Source organism: Atheta coriaria, unplaced genomic scaffold (genome assembly GCF_025399875.1).
Source record: "Atheta coriaria isolate IRGN ID8LTWV9N9 unplaced genomic scaffold, Caltech_Dcor_3.1 hic_scaffold_5_pilon, whole genome shotgun sequence".
In the NCBI taxonomy this organism is placed as follows: Eukaryota; Metazoa; Arthropoda; class Insecta; order Coleoptera; family Staphylinidae; genus Dalotia; species Dalotia coriaria.
Window position 1 is genome coordinate 3,407,260 of NW_027045447.1, and position 14,013 is coordinate 3,421,272.

General features: G+C 43.4%; 1 protein-coding gene across 15 annotated transcripts in view; it reads left to right on the plus strand.

Moving 5' to 3' along the window:
* The window catches only part of rg (A kinase anchor protein rugose), a 103,621-nt gene that overhangs the window by 51,952 nt on the left and 37,656 nt on the right, over window positions 1-14,013 (plus strand). For all 15 annotated transcript variants that reach the window (XM_065301956.1, XM_065301963.1, XM_065301964.1 and 12 more), the window contains exon 3: window positions 13,790-13,916. In XM_065301956.1, coding sequence (XP_065158028.1) covers window positions 13,790-13,916 — 127 coding nt within the window. The remainder of the gene's footprint in view (window positions 1-13,789; window positions 13,917-14,013) is intronic.

The window sequence follows — 14,013 nt, forward strand, 5'->3', positions numbered from 1 at the left end:
CAATCTTTAGGTATATTTTCGCGCGTAAATTTATGACGTTGGGCGCCGGTTGAAAAAAAATTCGATCGAAATTTTCAACCCTCGTTTACGCTGGAATTATATCGGGATCGAACTCGCCGCCGCGTTTTAATATTTTATATAGTTTCCGTAAAGCGTTCGGCCCTTTTTCCACTCGACTTGTGCGGCGCCAGGACTTTCTCGATGTTTCCACCTTATTACATCGTAAATTGTTTATTAGTCGGAGGGTGAAAGCCGGTGCTGCTGCATTTAGAGAGGTTACGAACACATTAAAAACCTTCTTTGCCCGCCGCCCGCTTTTCAATATTACGCGTACTTTAATTATTGAACGCTTTGCGATTAATTCGAGCAGAAGAGATCGGAAAGTTTTGTTTCTCGTTGCGTTTTTAATTGCGCGATCGTAGCGCAACAGGTTTTCCCTTGCAATTAGTTAAATTTTCTTTGCAAGCGAGATATCAGTTTCGCAATTATTTGTTCCTGCAGCTTTCATTAAATGTACAAAGTATCTATTTTTCTTTATAATAGTTTTCATTCCTTTTGTGTGTTTTTACTCATGCTTGGCATGTTGGGAGAGCGGATAGCCTCGTTTACCACCCACCATTTTAATATTTAATATCTTCCTGCTGCGAACAATCTAAAGTTACAAACAATTTTCCTTGTACTTAATACTCTGTGTGTATATATTTTTTGCGCTGTGTGCACGTTTCAACGGTTTCTTATTGCACGGGTTTTGTGCTAAGCCGCTGGGCATGCGATTTACTCTCCTCGTGCCTTCCTTTTTGCTTTCTTTGATTCCATCGCACGCTGCTTTGAAAAACCAACAACATGTTATACCGCAACACCAGTACTACGCCAACCCCGCGACGGATGACTTTTTGGACTTATTTCTGCGACATTAATCGAAACACCACTGTAAACAGCGCGCCGGTTTTTTATTTTTTAGCATGCTTGAATGCTGGTACTTCTCTCGTTTCCGATGGATGCTTTTTCCACGTTTTTTAGCTTTTTACTTTAAGACAACCTCGAGCTATGCGCTTTTGTCGGAAGTTTTGTATTTGCCGGAATGTTTTCCAGCCTCGGCGCGCTTTTGTGAAAATGTACACCCCTCGTATTGTTTGGGGAAACTTCTTTAATAACAAGGAAACACGTTTGTTGGTGTGCTGCATACGTAAACACGGGCGGGCGCAATGTTCTTTGGTTTCCAGTTTTGCGCTTTGTTCGACCTTTTCGAGTAATTGGTATTCAATTGTTTTAGTTGCTCTCTGCAATATTAATGGACTTGAAATTTGATCCCAGGTGCTTTCAAACAAGATTTTGTGTAAAAATAAAGTTAAAAAGTTCCAATTTTGGGGTTGAAATTTTGGCACTTGATTAAAGCTGAAATGACCCCTTTTGACTTGTGATATTAACCCTTCAATATTAATATAGACTCGGATTTTTAAGCACAGTTTAGCAACTTCACCACAGACCGGAAGCAGATCCCGTGGGATATTTAATTAAACCGACAAGCACCTGCTTCTACAGCTAGCCAACATTTTTTTGGATGATCGATCCATCAATGCTTTTGAAATTAAAATCTTCCGCTTTTCAAATATTCGGACGTAAATGAAGAGTTTTTTTGCTTGCTTGTAGACTACGACAAGTTTTTTTTGTCCGCATTTTGCATTTGTTTGACTTCAAACGCGTTATGCACTTTTTCAATCTCCTCTGCCCGCAATGCGACAGCAAATTTCGACTGGATTGACGAGCGTATTTGTGCCGCGCTTGATTATTCGGCGCTATAACCCCTTCGGTCGCCGCCCCCGTTCAACACAAACAAAGTGAAGTGTGGTTTGCAAACGTGCACACGCACGCTAATTTCGTTTGGGGCCTGTCAGCGATATTATTGTCACAAGATAATTTAATTACAATGTTGACGCAGTGCAGACTGTGTGCACGTGCATTTTCGGGGGCGGATAATATAGAGTTGTATTTGGTGTGCGGTCGCGCAAAGTGCAGTTGACTCAATTTATGTCGCGTAGCTGTCAGGAGAGTTTGCAAGTAATCTTAACTTATTTCGCACATGCACAGACAGGTATGAGGAGAATTTGTACACTTTCCAATAGAGACATACCTGCGAGTTTAGTTTTGGTGAATATTCTGTAAAATTTTACATTTGAATTTTTTTTTGTGCAAATATGAAACCCTGGGCTGGGTTTGTGTTGCTTTCTACTTTATTTGAGGGTGTATATCTAAATTTTAATCTCTTAACGACGTTCGTTGTCTTAACAACGCTTTCAACTCTCCAGCTTTGCAAGCTGTAACTTTTTTCCTGTTTTCTGCTTGGCCTGAAAAGTAACAACGTTCCGTAAAAAAAACACTCGCGCGCAGTGACATAAAGAACGACGAACACTCGAATGAACAGCAGGAGCATTCTACATCGAGATGTCGCCTCCTGGGCTGCTGCCACCCACGCTTGTTTTATGCACATTCCGCGCATCACGGGCAGACATTGTTCTCGCACCAGCGTGTGCATATTTTCGCGTGAAGAATTCCTGCACCCCGCGCCACCATACTTTATATTATTCTATACTATATGCTGGTTTTCGGGGTGATGGTGGTTTTGGAATATGAAAACGTCCACGCGGCGCGAACACAGTGTGTTTGATTTATCGTACGTTTTCCGGGATTTACTCTTTTCACTCGCCGAAAGCGATATATCATACATATGCGTCGTGCTCCACCGCTTTACAACATTATAACCGCCGGCTGTACGGGAAATACAATTATTTCCTATTAGTGGAGCGCAAACTGACATAGCTTTGATCCGGCCCAGCATATTGTTAGGTTTGCATACGAATTTGATCATATACTAAATTAAACTGCATTGGTATTTTGTTGATGATGCTTTGATGTTGAGACAGAATGTTATCAATAACAATACACGATAGATAGCTGTGTATACCTGTATATAAATATATCAAATTATTTTCTTGGCAACTGGCTTCTATTGCGCGCGCTAGCCAGCATTCGAGATCATTTATTCCAGCGTCAGGGGCCGTTCGCTGGACCATTTATCTGAGGGCGAGACCTGACCTAGACAGGCAGACCGTGAAACCCTCTGCCACAGATGTCACGGCGTGCCCGGCCCCGGCCGTTATCTCTACATTATTCACTCGCCAAGACAAACGAGCTGCGATACTTATTCATTATATTGCCAATAAGATATTTGCAATTTCAAGTTTGGGAAGAATTTATCCGACGGATGTGTAACTTATTGAAAAGATTGTAAACGTCTTGTTAAATTTTTTGTGCTGAGCTGGCAGGGTGACGACGGCATGATTCCTAATAGGAGCACAGGTTGGGCAAAGAGAGGAAAAAAGGGATCGCGGACGTATTGCGTGCGCGGCGCCCGAAGGCACCTTTTACATCATGAGGAGAGCGTCGATCCGGAGCAATTTTCGAACCTTTCTTTCCGGGCCGAACATCGCTTTGTTTGCTTGATTTACGGCCGACTTTCTTACTTTGCTATAACATGCTAGCTTCCATCCTGTAGAGGGTGGGGTACCGTGTAAACAGACTTGTCGAAAACTAGTTTAACAACGAGAACAAGTTGAAGACCCAATTATTTCGAGAAATATCCACGTTTTATTCTGTTTGGGGTCACGCAGGAAATTAACTTTTCTAAATGGCATCTTAATACACTCATTACGTATTTAAGAGGGGATTGTCTGTGGAGGATGTTGTTGTTTGTTGTTGTTGTTGTTGTTGGAAACAATGTCTCTAGTAGCGACTAAAAGACGAATATGTTATCCTGGGGCCTTGCAGGCACTTCAACTTTAAGTCGCTCTCGTTGTTCCTCTCCACGACGCGCATAAGATAATAGAAACACATCAGCATCACGAGCGTCGAAGGACGCGCTCGCGCTGCTGGTACAAGGACGCCTTTTCTCCTCCGACTTCTCATCTTCATCACAGCACATCATCCTTGGAATGCTTTGGCAGACAAAATTTTGTTTTCGTTTTGTTTTGTGCGCCTCCGTTGTTAATTGTGTATTAACTCTCTGCATCTCTTTAGTTAATTGCAATCATGTCAGCACCCAACATCCTTGTCGTTCAAAGGGGTTATCCTTTAATAAATTAATACCGCTATCTGATATTAGGAGTAGAGAGGAAATGATCAAATGTCACTTCCGGCGCAGGCTGCCTGTCTGCGTGCCATTTGACGAAATCTTGCGGCGTAATTTATTTGTAAAGGATATGCGGTGCGCGACCGGAAAGGACTACTCGATCTCTGGGTGGGATTGCGTTTATGCGGCGTTTGGGTCGGGCGAGCGGAGTGTGTAGCGCGGCTTTGAGTCGCGATTAAACTTTAATCTGTTAGATACGCACTAAGGACTTAAATCGGCGTGTTAGCGTCGGCTAATTTGGCGCAATCCACCTGGCCGGGGCGATGACTGTGTGTGCAAGTTTCTCTCTGCGCGAGCAAGTTGTTTCAATGTTATGCGCGAGTGCATATTCATAAGTAGAGCGGATTCAAAACTCGCTCGAGTTTCGTAATTATTGTCCTCGTTTTGGAGATACCTAGTTTCCATTTACTGCCGAAATTAAATTACAAGTTTTAATCCACAAACATTACACTTTAGACAATATTATTTTATTTACTTTTTGTTAGTCATAATCTGTTTTTGCACGCTACGACATAAAATATTCAAGCGTGTAAATTTTATGTTGAAAAAATGATGTCAACCGTCGCTTGGCTTGTTTTTCGGGTCAAATCTTTTGTGATACATCAGTAAACTAAATAAACGCGTGAGAGTGTCGAAATAATTTTTGGAATATTTTCGTCAATCTTGTTTGAATTGTGGATTGAAATCGCTTCGTTCGAATTTCAATAACGTAAATTACCTGCAACCGCGAATCGAAATGGAAGCTGTGTGCGGATGACGAGCCGGAGGAAAAAAATGTACGAACCCTATGACAGACACCCCATAACGCGCACACGGAATTGAAAATCTTTTCTCGCCCGACGAAATCCGCCAAATTGTATATTTACTACAAAAGTCTGTCTGGCCTCAAACGAAAACGCAAAACTTTCGCCTTCGGCCGCCCGCAGATAAGGTGGGAAAAGTTTTCATTCTTCACGTGCACGTCGTTGGTGCTTTTCTTGTCCGCAGCACCCGAAATCTCTGTTAACGTGTGTGTGTGTGTATGTGTTGAATTATTGTGGTTGTGTGCGTATGCCCTGGCCCCGTACACCGCGCTGCGAACAATCCGGAATCGCCCAGGGAGATATTTGCATGCGCTATCTTGTGGATTCAGGACGTCCGGCCTCATCCATCAGGATTTAGTTTGCCCTCGCCGAAAGTTTCGCACCGCCCTCCGCACCGCCACCCAGCATTCCAGAGTGGACACATTGTTGTGATCCGGCGGCTCCATCGACATGCGCCAACGCTAGAAAAAACAAAATTTTCACAACCCGGATATGGAAACGCCAGCGCACAAAGAGCATGCTTTATTATTGCGCTCTCTCTGTGTGTATGAGCTTGGCGTGCCGTGAAAAGGGGTGTCGCATTAATAATCCGAGGATATTAAATTATTCAAAGCATACTTAATGCGCAGTTGATGTGCGCATCCTGTACGCTGCCGAAATTAAGTTTTCCACAACGCCGACGATGTTGTCAGGGGCTTGTGAGGGTGGGATTAATTTTTCCGAGATTTTGCGTTTTGCGACGTCGCAGCTAACGAAGCATGTGAACGCTGGGGCGGAATTCAAATCGCCAATCTTCCGATCGATTATATCTTACCGACGAACGACATTGTAATCATTTTACGCGGGCGGGGTACGCGCGCGCGCGTTATTCATCCATCCGTCTGCAGATTCCATGAAATTGCTTCGGTGTAATAATATTGCAATTCCTGCGTATTTTCATCTCGTAGGCTGAATAGATGTTATTTTCAATTTTCACATTTTGAATTTTCCAGAAGGTTCATTTTGACCCGAGCATCTGTTGCGATAAACATTTCTGTATTACGATCGCGTCCGTTGTTGATTTAGTGCGCTTCCGACACCTCCAAGCGCGCCCCTTCTTGAAGACGACGCACCGCACCGGTTCCGGTCGGCATCGCGCTGCCGAGTGGCAATTAAAAGCGAGCTACCCCTGTGTTACGCCAGGATAATAACGCACACGCGCACACCGTCCTTCGCATCGACCGCAGGTGGATCATTCGAAAGTTTTAATTAGTTCCCTCGAAACGCTGCCGATAGAGAAATTAAAGCGCGTTTTCTTTTTTGTTTTTCAAGTGCATCACTCGGAAAACACTTGCGAGATCCCAGCTGATCAAATACCCAAGTTCTTGATTTGTGCTTGTCAACGAATTAAAACTTTAATTTACTTCTTTTACTTGGAAATATTTGAGAAACAATTGAATTGTTTGCGTTGGATGGAACTATTCAGAGAGCAAGAAATGCCACAACTAATCGACAGATAAGCCGTGTGCACTCTGCTTCACACAAAATGTTCGCAGTTGAATAGTCGGATACATTTGTGACGAAAATCATCATCAGTGCGCGCAGTATATTATAGAATAGAATAAAAGCCTCGCTTGCTTCCCAAAGGACTAGGCCAGAAAGTGCCAGAAACAACACAGCGCGTCTGAAATGAAACTCGACCATTACGAGTTGAGTCGAGTTGTGACTGCGGTGATGTTTTTGTCACATTGTTGCTGTTTGCCACTCGTTTTTTGCCACTCTCACACACGTCAGGCTCCCTGGTGGATTCGCTTTTGTGTGTCACATGCGTGCGCGCGCTTAATATCATGCAAAACGCATTGTATGTCTGTCGTTTATCTTGGATTGGGGATGACTTGCGAAGACTTTATTCGGAATTTTCGTTGCTGTGCGTACGGAGCGATTGCTTCGACCGACATAAAGTAATTTAACTTCTTTGATGTCAGAATAGCAGTTTAGAACTTTAAATGGTTCTAAAAGATTTCATAATTGTAATTACGGCGCATGGGGGCAAGAATAAGTCGCTCGTAATCGCTACCTCTCGCAGCTGTAGATCCTTCAGGTGAAGTTTCCAACTCGCCTTCAACTTTTCCACACGCGGGCAAAGCGAAAAGAGAAAAGCTCTTTGTGAATCTCCTACTCAATGCGCTTTCATTTATTTTTTATTACCCACCGAAGGCATTCAACTGTATTCAACTGGTGTATCAAGAATTAATTAAAGTATTAGGATAATCAGAAATAATTTTCGAGAAATATTCACGAATTTGTTTTTTGTGTGATTTTTGGTGGAGGCGCCTCCTTCGCATGGTTGGATTTAATCGAAAATCTCTGGTTGGAGATGGAAATCGCGTTTATTGCGTTTCGCGATTTTTCCGCCCGAGGCTCGAACCTGATGGGACCTGATTGCGTTAGAAACATTTTTCCACGTCTCGTGCACAGCCGCCATATTCCATATCGCACTTTTCTTATTATTACCGAGGGCGCACAGCGGGAAAAATGCAAATTTTACGAATTAATAACAGCGCACTTTTGGCTACGAGATTCCTAGCCATTACCAACGACGTTGTCGTCGCTGCTACTCGCTCCCCATCTTAACATGGCGGGGTGGTAGTGGTTTGCGCCAGATTTCCTCGTCAAGCATGCGGAAAGGAATGCTCGCATTAACAATCGCGGCCCCTCGACGCCGCGCGCGTCGCAATCACGTTTCGGCCGTTCGTCCTCGGGCCGAGTTTTATTGGACATCTTTGTTCGTCGCGTACGCGCAAAGTTGCTGCACGCCCAGGACCACCTCACCACATCTAATGGTCGTTCGGCGGGCGCGAGAGCTTTGCACCTGGGGTTTTCAACCGCATCCGTAGCAGACTGTGAAAGCATTATTAGATTTTGTACTGTATTTTTACTTTAGATTACTTTACCCTTCGTCCTGAAGTAAAAAGTGCTTTTGCTTTAGTAATAATAGAAAAGTAATGATCGAAATAGTGTGTGCGGTTGTGTTCAAGCGGGAGTAGAAAGAAGTTTGTCTTTTACATTTACACTCTGCGCGCGCGTCTTTTTTAAAGCGCAATAAAACGCCAACGACTGTCGTTCGCAGCGCAAGATTAAATAGTCTTACGACCATTCGCCTCTCATTGTGCGCAATTTTACGAGAAAGCTCGTCATAAAAGATTAATTGGAAAAATTACGCGCGGAAATTGCGTCGGCGTAAAACTACTTCGATTCGAGAATGCAAAATCCATAATTACATCCCGCGAGTGGAAGCACACCGTAAAATAAACTCGATTCATATCGGGCTTTGGTATCACAATGAACGTTTACTATTTACAATCCAATAAACTATCGCTAGTACGCGTTAAATCTTTAAAATATTGAGACAATCGACGCCGTTCGTAAAAATGTTCTTAAATGTTGAAAGCTTGGCGTTTTAAAATCGTCATTAAATGGGGATGATGGTTGGTTTAGCGGTGGGTAAATGTGTCACCGATAGAGATGATGTGTCTCTTGACGACGTCAGCACAGTTGGAGTTAATTTATGCGCAAGTTTACAGTCAGAAATGGAAATTTCATGCATGTATGTGTGTGAGTATACAATGCTTCAATTTCTGGAAGACGCCCAAACACAATAATAACTATAATAATGGCGTGAAGATTTCGAGATGGAGGTGCGTCGCCTTAATTAAAACACAGCGCTTGTGAATTAAATTTGCATCGAATTAGGAATATTTCACACTATGGAAATCTGCTCCGAGATTCAGATTCAGAAATCTCTTTAATTGGATTTGAAAATTAAAATTTTAAGAAGATTATCATTTTTAAATAGTTTAAAATAATTTGAATGATTTTTACGCTTACCACGATTGATGTGTGGCAATTCGGATGTAAATTACACGTCATGAGGCCGGATGCGTTTTGTGTTCGCCCGAAAATTTCGCAATGAAATAAAATCTTCCTCGTGGGGTTGTCAATCAACTAAATAGATTGAAGCGGCGTCGGTATAGCTATACATATGCGCGCTAGTTTCGACCCCGGCGATAGGAAACGGCTGCGACTTTGATCGATCGGCGGCGCGGCCAACAAAGTGAAGTGGGCGTTTTATTACGTCGGCTTAGTTTAGGCCTACGTAAGAGGATCCGTAAAGAATAATACACTTCACTATCCTCGCGCAAATGTAAATAATGCCTGATTAATTTGCTTGGATAGTCTGCGTGCGCTGCGCACTTATTCACCCATTGAGAGCGGCGAAAAAATAACGCAAAGAAGAATTGAGATAATGCCTAATAAATCATTTGCAACGTGCGTAAATTGAATCAATGTGCTACGCATGCGCAAATCAACCCGGTGATGTGTTTTAGCATACATTATTTTCCATTTGGGTGCACAAATGTGAATTCTCTGACGATTAACATAAACTTTTCGGGGCCGGGTTGAATTGTAAGCTGGCTGCTGACGCGAGGGAGGCTTGTGTGTGTTGTATAGCATAATCCGACTTTGGAAACAAAACAACGTGGGGAGTCGTTTTCGGAAGAGATTCGTTGGTTAACTCTTCTGCCAGATGCCTCGGAGCGGCAAATATAGTTAGATAGTTTAATTTGTGTGTTATGGGGCCGCACGCGCTCTGAGGGGATAATGAATCGCGCCGTTTTGCGCGCGATAAACTGAATTTTAATAAGCCTACTTTACCGCTATTAAGCATTTTCAGGCATTGATGTGTCGCTCCACAACACCTGCTTAAAACTTTCGCTGACAGGCGGACGCACAATGCGCTGCTAATGGTGATTAGCACTTTCATTGTGTTGAATATGAATTATTCAAAAATAAATATTTTGCTAATATTACGATTACATTTCAACAGCCGTATATTTCTTTAATACTGAGAAACATCGAAGCGATTAAATTTGTCGCGTCCAGGGAGCGGATCAGGACGAGAAAAACGATACAAACACGAAGATTATCCCGAGAATTTAAAGCCATAAAAACGCGCACACACCGAGGGACGTCGGATTCGCTTTCTCTTCCGCCGCCGAGCACAATACAAATGAAAACATAATAAAAACGAAAGCCATGTCGATATGCTTTTATTTTTTGTTCCGCCTCCGCCGAAAAATGGGCCGCATCCGCAAATTTAACGCTATCATAAATTAAATTCGAAGGAGAGAGTGTATCTGTATGAAAACTGTCACATTTCACATTGCGTTTGCGTTTCGCAAATTTTTTTATCATTCATCATCATCGCTTGACGCCGCGCGCTGCTCGGGGGTGGTGTGCTTCCGAGAAAGGTTGGTCCGCAAATTTTGAAAAATCGATACCAGATACGCGCGATACGCGATATCCGATACGCATATATATATATATATATACACTCTCAACACATTGACACTCACCGACACAACGATGACAGTTTGATATAGGGCCTGTGCGAAATGTTGCCAGCACCGACAATAATTTCCTATTACAATAAGCTCTCACTCAAGCGAGGCGCGTAATTAATAATGCATCAATCATGATGGTTGTTGCGTATAGTAAAATACTAAATATCGAGGACATTTTTTATCAGGGAGCAGGCATATTCACATGTTCATCAGTCAATTTGTAATCGATAATCAAGTAGTAGTAATATCAATTTCACAGCTGGAACTTAAACAAAGACGTAGGCAACAATATAGTAAGTGAGGATGAGTGGAATAATTGAGTTTGCAAAATTCATCAAATTTTTCATCTGCAATTTCTCATCTCATCGGATCGGAGAATCTACAATTTGCACCCAACACATCTAAACGCCCTCGCGCCGCTGTTGATTCGGAGCGCACAGCGCAGTTATTAAGGCTGTTCATAAATTATGCATAAGTTAGCAATCATCCATTGGGGGTGCTTTCGTGGTCGCGCTGTATGTGTATTTTGGGCATTTTGCGCGTGCATCGCTGGCTTATCGGCGCAACGGCGCGCTGATAATATCTCGTTTCGGAATTTCCATTCGGCCCCACGTCCAATTCATGTGCCATTGTTTCGCTCGAATATGTTTTTCGCAGTATATTAACCGCTGGCGGGCTCAACAGGGCCCCCGATAGAGTTGTTGTAACTTAATTGCAGCCGCACTTGGTGTGCGCGCCGCGTGTGGACATTACAATAACAATAATTTCCGGTCGGGACCTTTTTGCGTGGTGGACGCTTGTGGTGTGTGCTCGTAAAAGGGTTGTGGAGCCGTTGAAGATGCTGGCGGGCGTGCGTTGGACCGTTGGATTGTGCTGCTTGCATAGTTTGCGGAGAGTTGTCTCTTGTCCTTTTCGGTGGCTTTTCGTTTGTCCCGCCCTGAACGACCCTTGCTACCTCTCTAATTAGCATTGCGAATTATGATGATGGTCAAAACCGCCGCCGCTTTGGCGACTCGCGCAACTTTGGTCGCCGCAGACTTGAATTTTCGTAATTAGGAGAGTCCCAAGCAACAGGGAGGCGAGGGGAAGAGGGTGATTTACTTCAAAAGTGCACTCGTTATTTTGGACGCTAGAGCCTTTTTAACGAGTGGTTTACTGCATTTAATACTATGTGTAACGCACGATTACACTAAGCTTTCGGTATGAATTCAATAGTAAGGATTATGTAGACATGTTCTCATTAAAACAGCATTAATAATGCTGGGAATATGAAAAACTTGCCGATTAGTAAAAAATTAATTTCTGTGTGAGTAAAATATAGTTTTTGGATGAGTTTGACCGAAATCAATGCCCTTGTTGGCATGTCACCGCATACTACTCTCTGTGTCTGCACCCGAGGGCAGAGAAGCTATCAATGATATCGAGCATCGAGCGTCGATTATAGACTGGCAGCACCTTGACTAAATGGATAATGCAGCGTACAGCCCGCCGCTTTGACGGAGTGCATAATGCCGAGGGTCGGCGTGGCGCGCATTCGCCTAATTACAACCAACTCGGTAATGGCATTCCGTTTACGACGTCCTTGCGTCCGGGCGCCGGGCGCGAAATGCATTAATGAGGTTTCATCATCATCTCGCTACCACCCCGAAAGCGCTTTGTAATCTTCGCGCACGGCGCAAACACGTCGGTGACACAGACGCGCGCTATGAATGGCGCTAATTGACGGCGATACGTATGACTGATTAATAGCTTCCGTGTGATCAATTTTCCTGCTTGCCAATGTGATTTATTTCTTCTACATTACTTTCTTGTGCGATGAGATTCTTTGTGTGATAACAAGTGTCTGAATTTATAATTCACTCCAAAGTCGTGTCAAGTGGTTGAAGTTGATGCTAATGTGGATATAAGGTGAAGGAACTTTTAAAAACTCGCTGCCGGTTGAGTTTGAGTTGATCGTACGCAAATATACATTTCATCTCGACGTGCACTCTAGTGCATCAACTTCGTGCTCATGCATCTAATCCAAGCCCCCAATTGGCCGGTTCGTAACGTGTGCCGCCGCCGCCGTGCAAATATTGATGTTATGAAGTGGGTTGCGAATATATTTTCCGTGCATCGTTATAAAAAGCAAAAAACCGAAAACTTGCAAGACGAAAATTTAATTAAAATATGACATTCTCACAATACACTCTTCATCGTGCCGCCTCCAACTTCGATATACTTAGTTTTTGTGCGGCAGTAAATTGCGTATTGGAATTTCTTGGAACTTGAATCTCGACAGTTCGGCAAAGTTTCGTCTGTCGTCCGAGTCTGAGTGCTCGGATTGTTGGAAATTAATTTCGAAATACTTGCGGCAATCGGGGGGCGGCTTCTTTGAAATGATCGGAATGTGTTGTGCTATGGGCTGTAAGAAGTGGATTGTTGTGCGCGCTGACCGCCGGGCGATGCAAACATTGATCTCGTATTGTTTATTGCGCGAATCAACAGAGGTGTCTGCTTCTGCACACGGATTCCATTAACACTGCGCAAATAGCCACCGGCAAATTGGCATTTACTCCACCCGCTCTCTCAAGTGTGCGTTCATATGCAGTATGTGTGTTGTAAAATTTCATCACGCAATGCGAATGTAATTGGATCGCCCGGCGCCTCCACCATTTATTTTTCCTATTTGCTAAGATTTGTTTGTAGTTTAACTCGGTTCTAAAATTTGTAATTTATTGTGTGGCACATGAACGTATAAATGTATGCTAATCAAGAGTGAAAAGTGCGCCGCATTTAATATTCCGGCATTCCGCCGTTTTTCCGCGTCCCGTCCGGGTGCGCTTGTTATTAACTTTGCGCTGCGTCTCCTGACAGCGAATTTACGACTAACTTGACGCAATTATGAAAATTATTAAATTATTCTCTCCGGTTTGTATTTTAAAGTGTATGCGTTGAAAAATGCTGGGAATACAAGATAAAATAATGAATTTTATTTATTTTTTGCGGTTTGAAGAAAAAATATTACATTGCGGCACAGAAATAATATTATATTAATAATAATGGTTGAGGATGAGGGCGGCGGCGGTGGCTATCGCAGGCATACACCTTTTAATAACACGACGTGCGCGTGCTTTGGACACGTGTCACTTGAAAAGGCTGGGCATTTACACGATGATAAATGCCGGACCATTTGCGAGCGCAAACGCGCGACCATCACTTCCAGATCATCATCGTCGTGACACCTAACAAGCGCGGATGCAAAACAACAGACGTTTTCCGCTCGCCAGACGGGCTGTAATTTTGCTCGGTGCGCAACGACACGCATCAGCACGCAGCTTTATCCCCATCCGTACGCTCCAGTTTTAGTTATTCTTTATTTTTTCTGAGTTCCAGTTTGCTTTATTGATTTGTCGTCTGTTCTTGTATATTTGCAGGCCGAAATATGGAGCGTCTTCATTGCCATCCTAAGGAAGAGCGTTCGCAATCTGCAGGCGTGCACCGACGTCGGCCTCATCGAGCACGTCCTGAAACGGCTTCGCAATGCCGACCTCGTCGTCGCAGGTACTGTTGCTTATCCTTCTCTATATCTGCGTTTCTTTCTTTCCGGCGTGTCGCTTCTCGTTTTTATTCCTTTGTTTAATCGCCATAATAATAACAA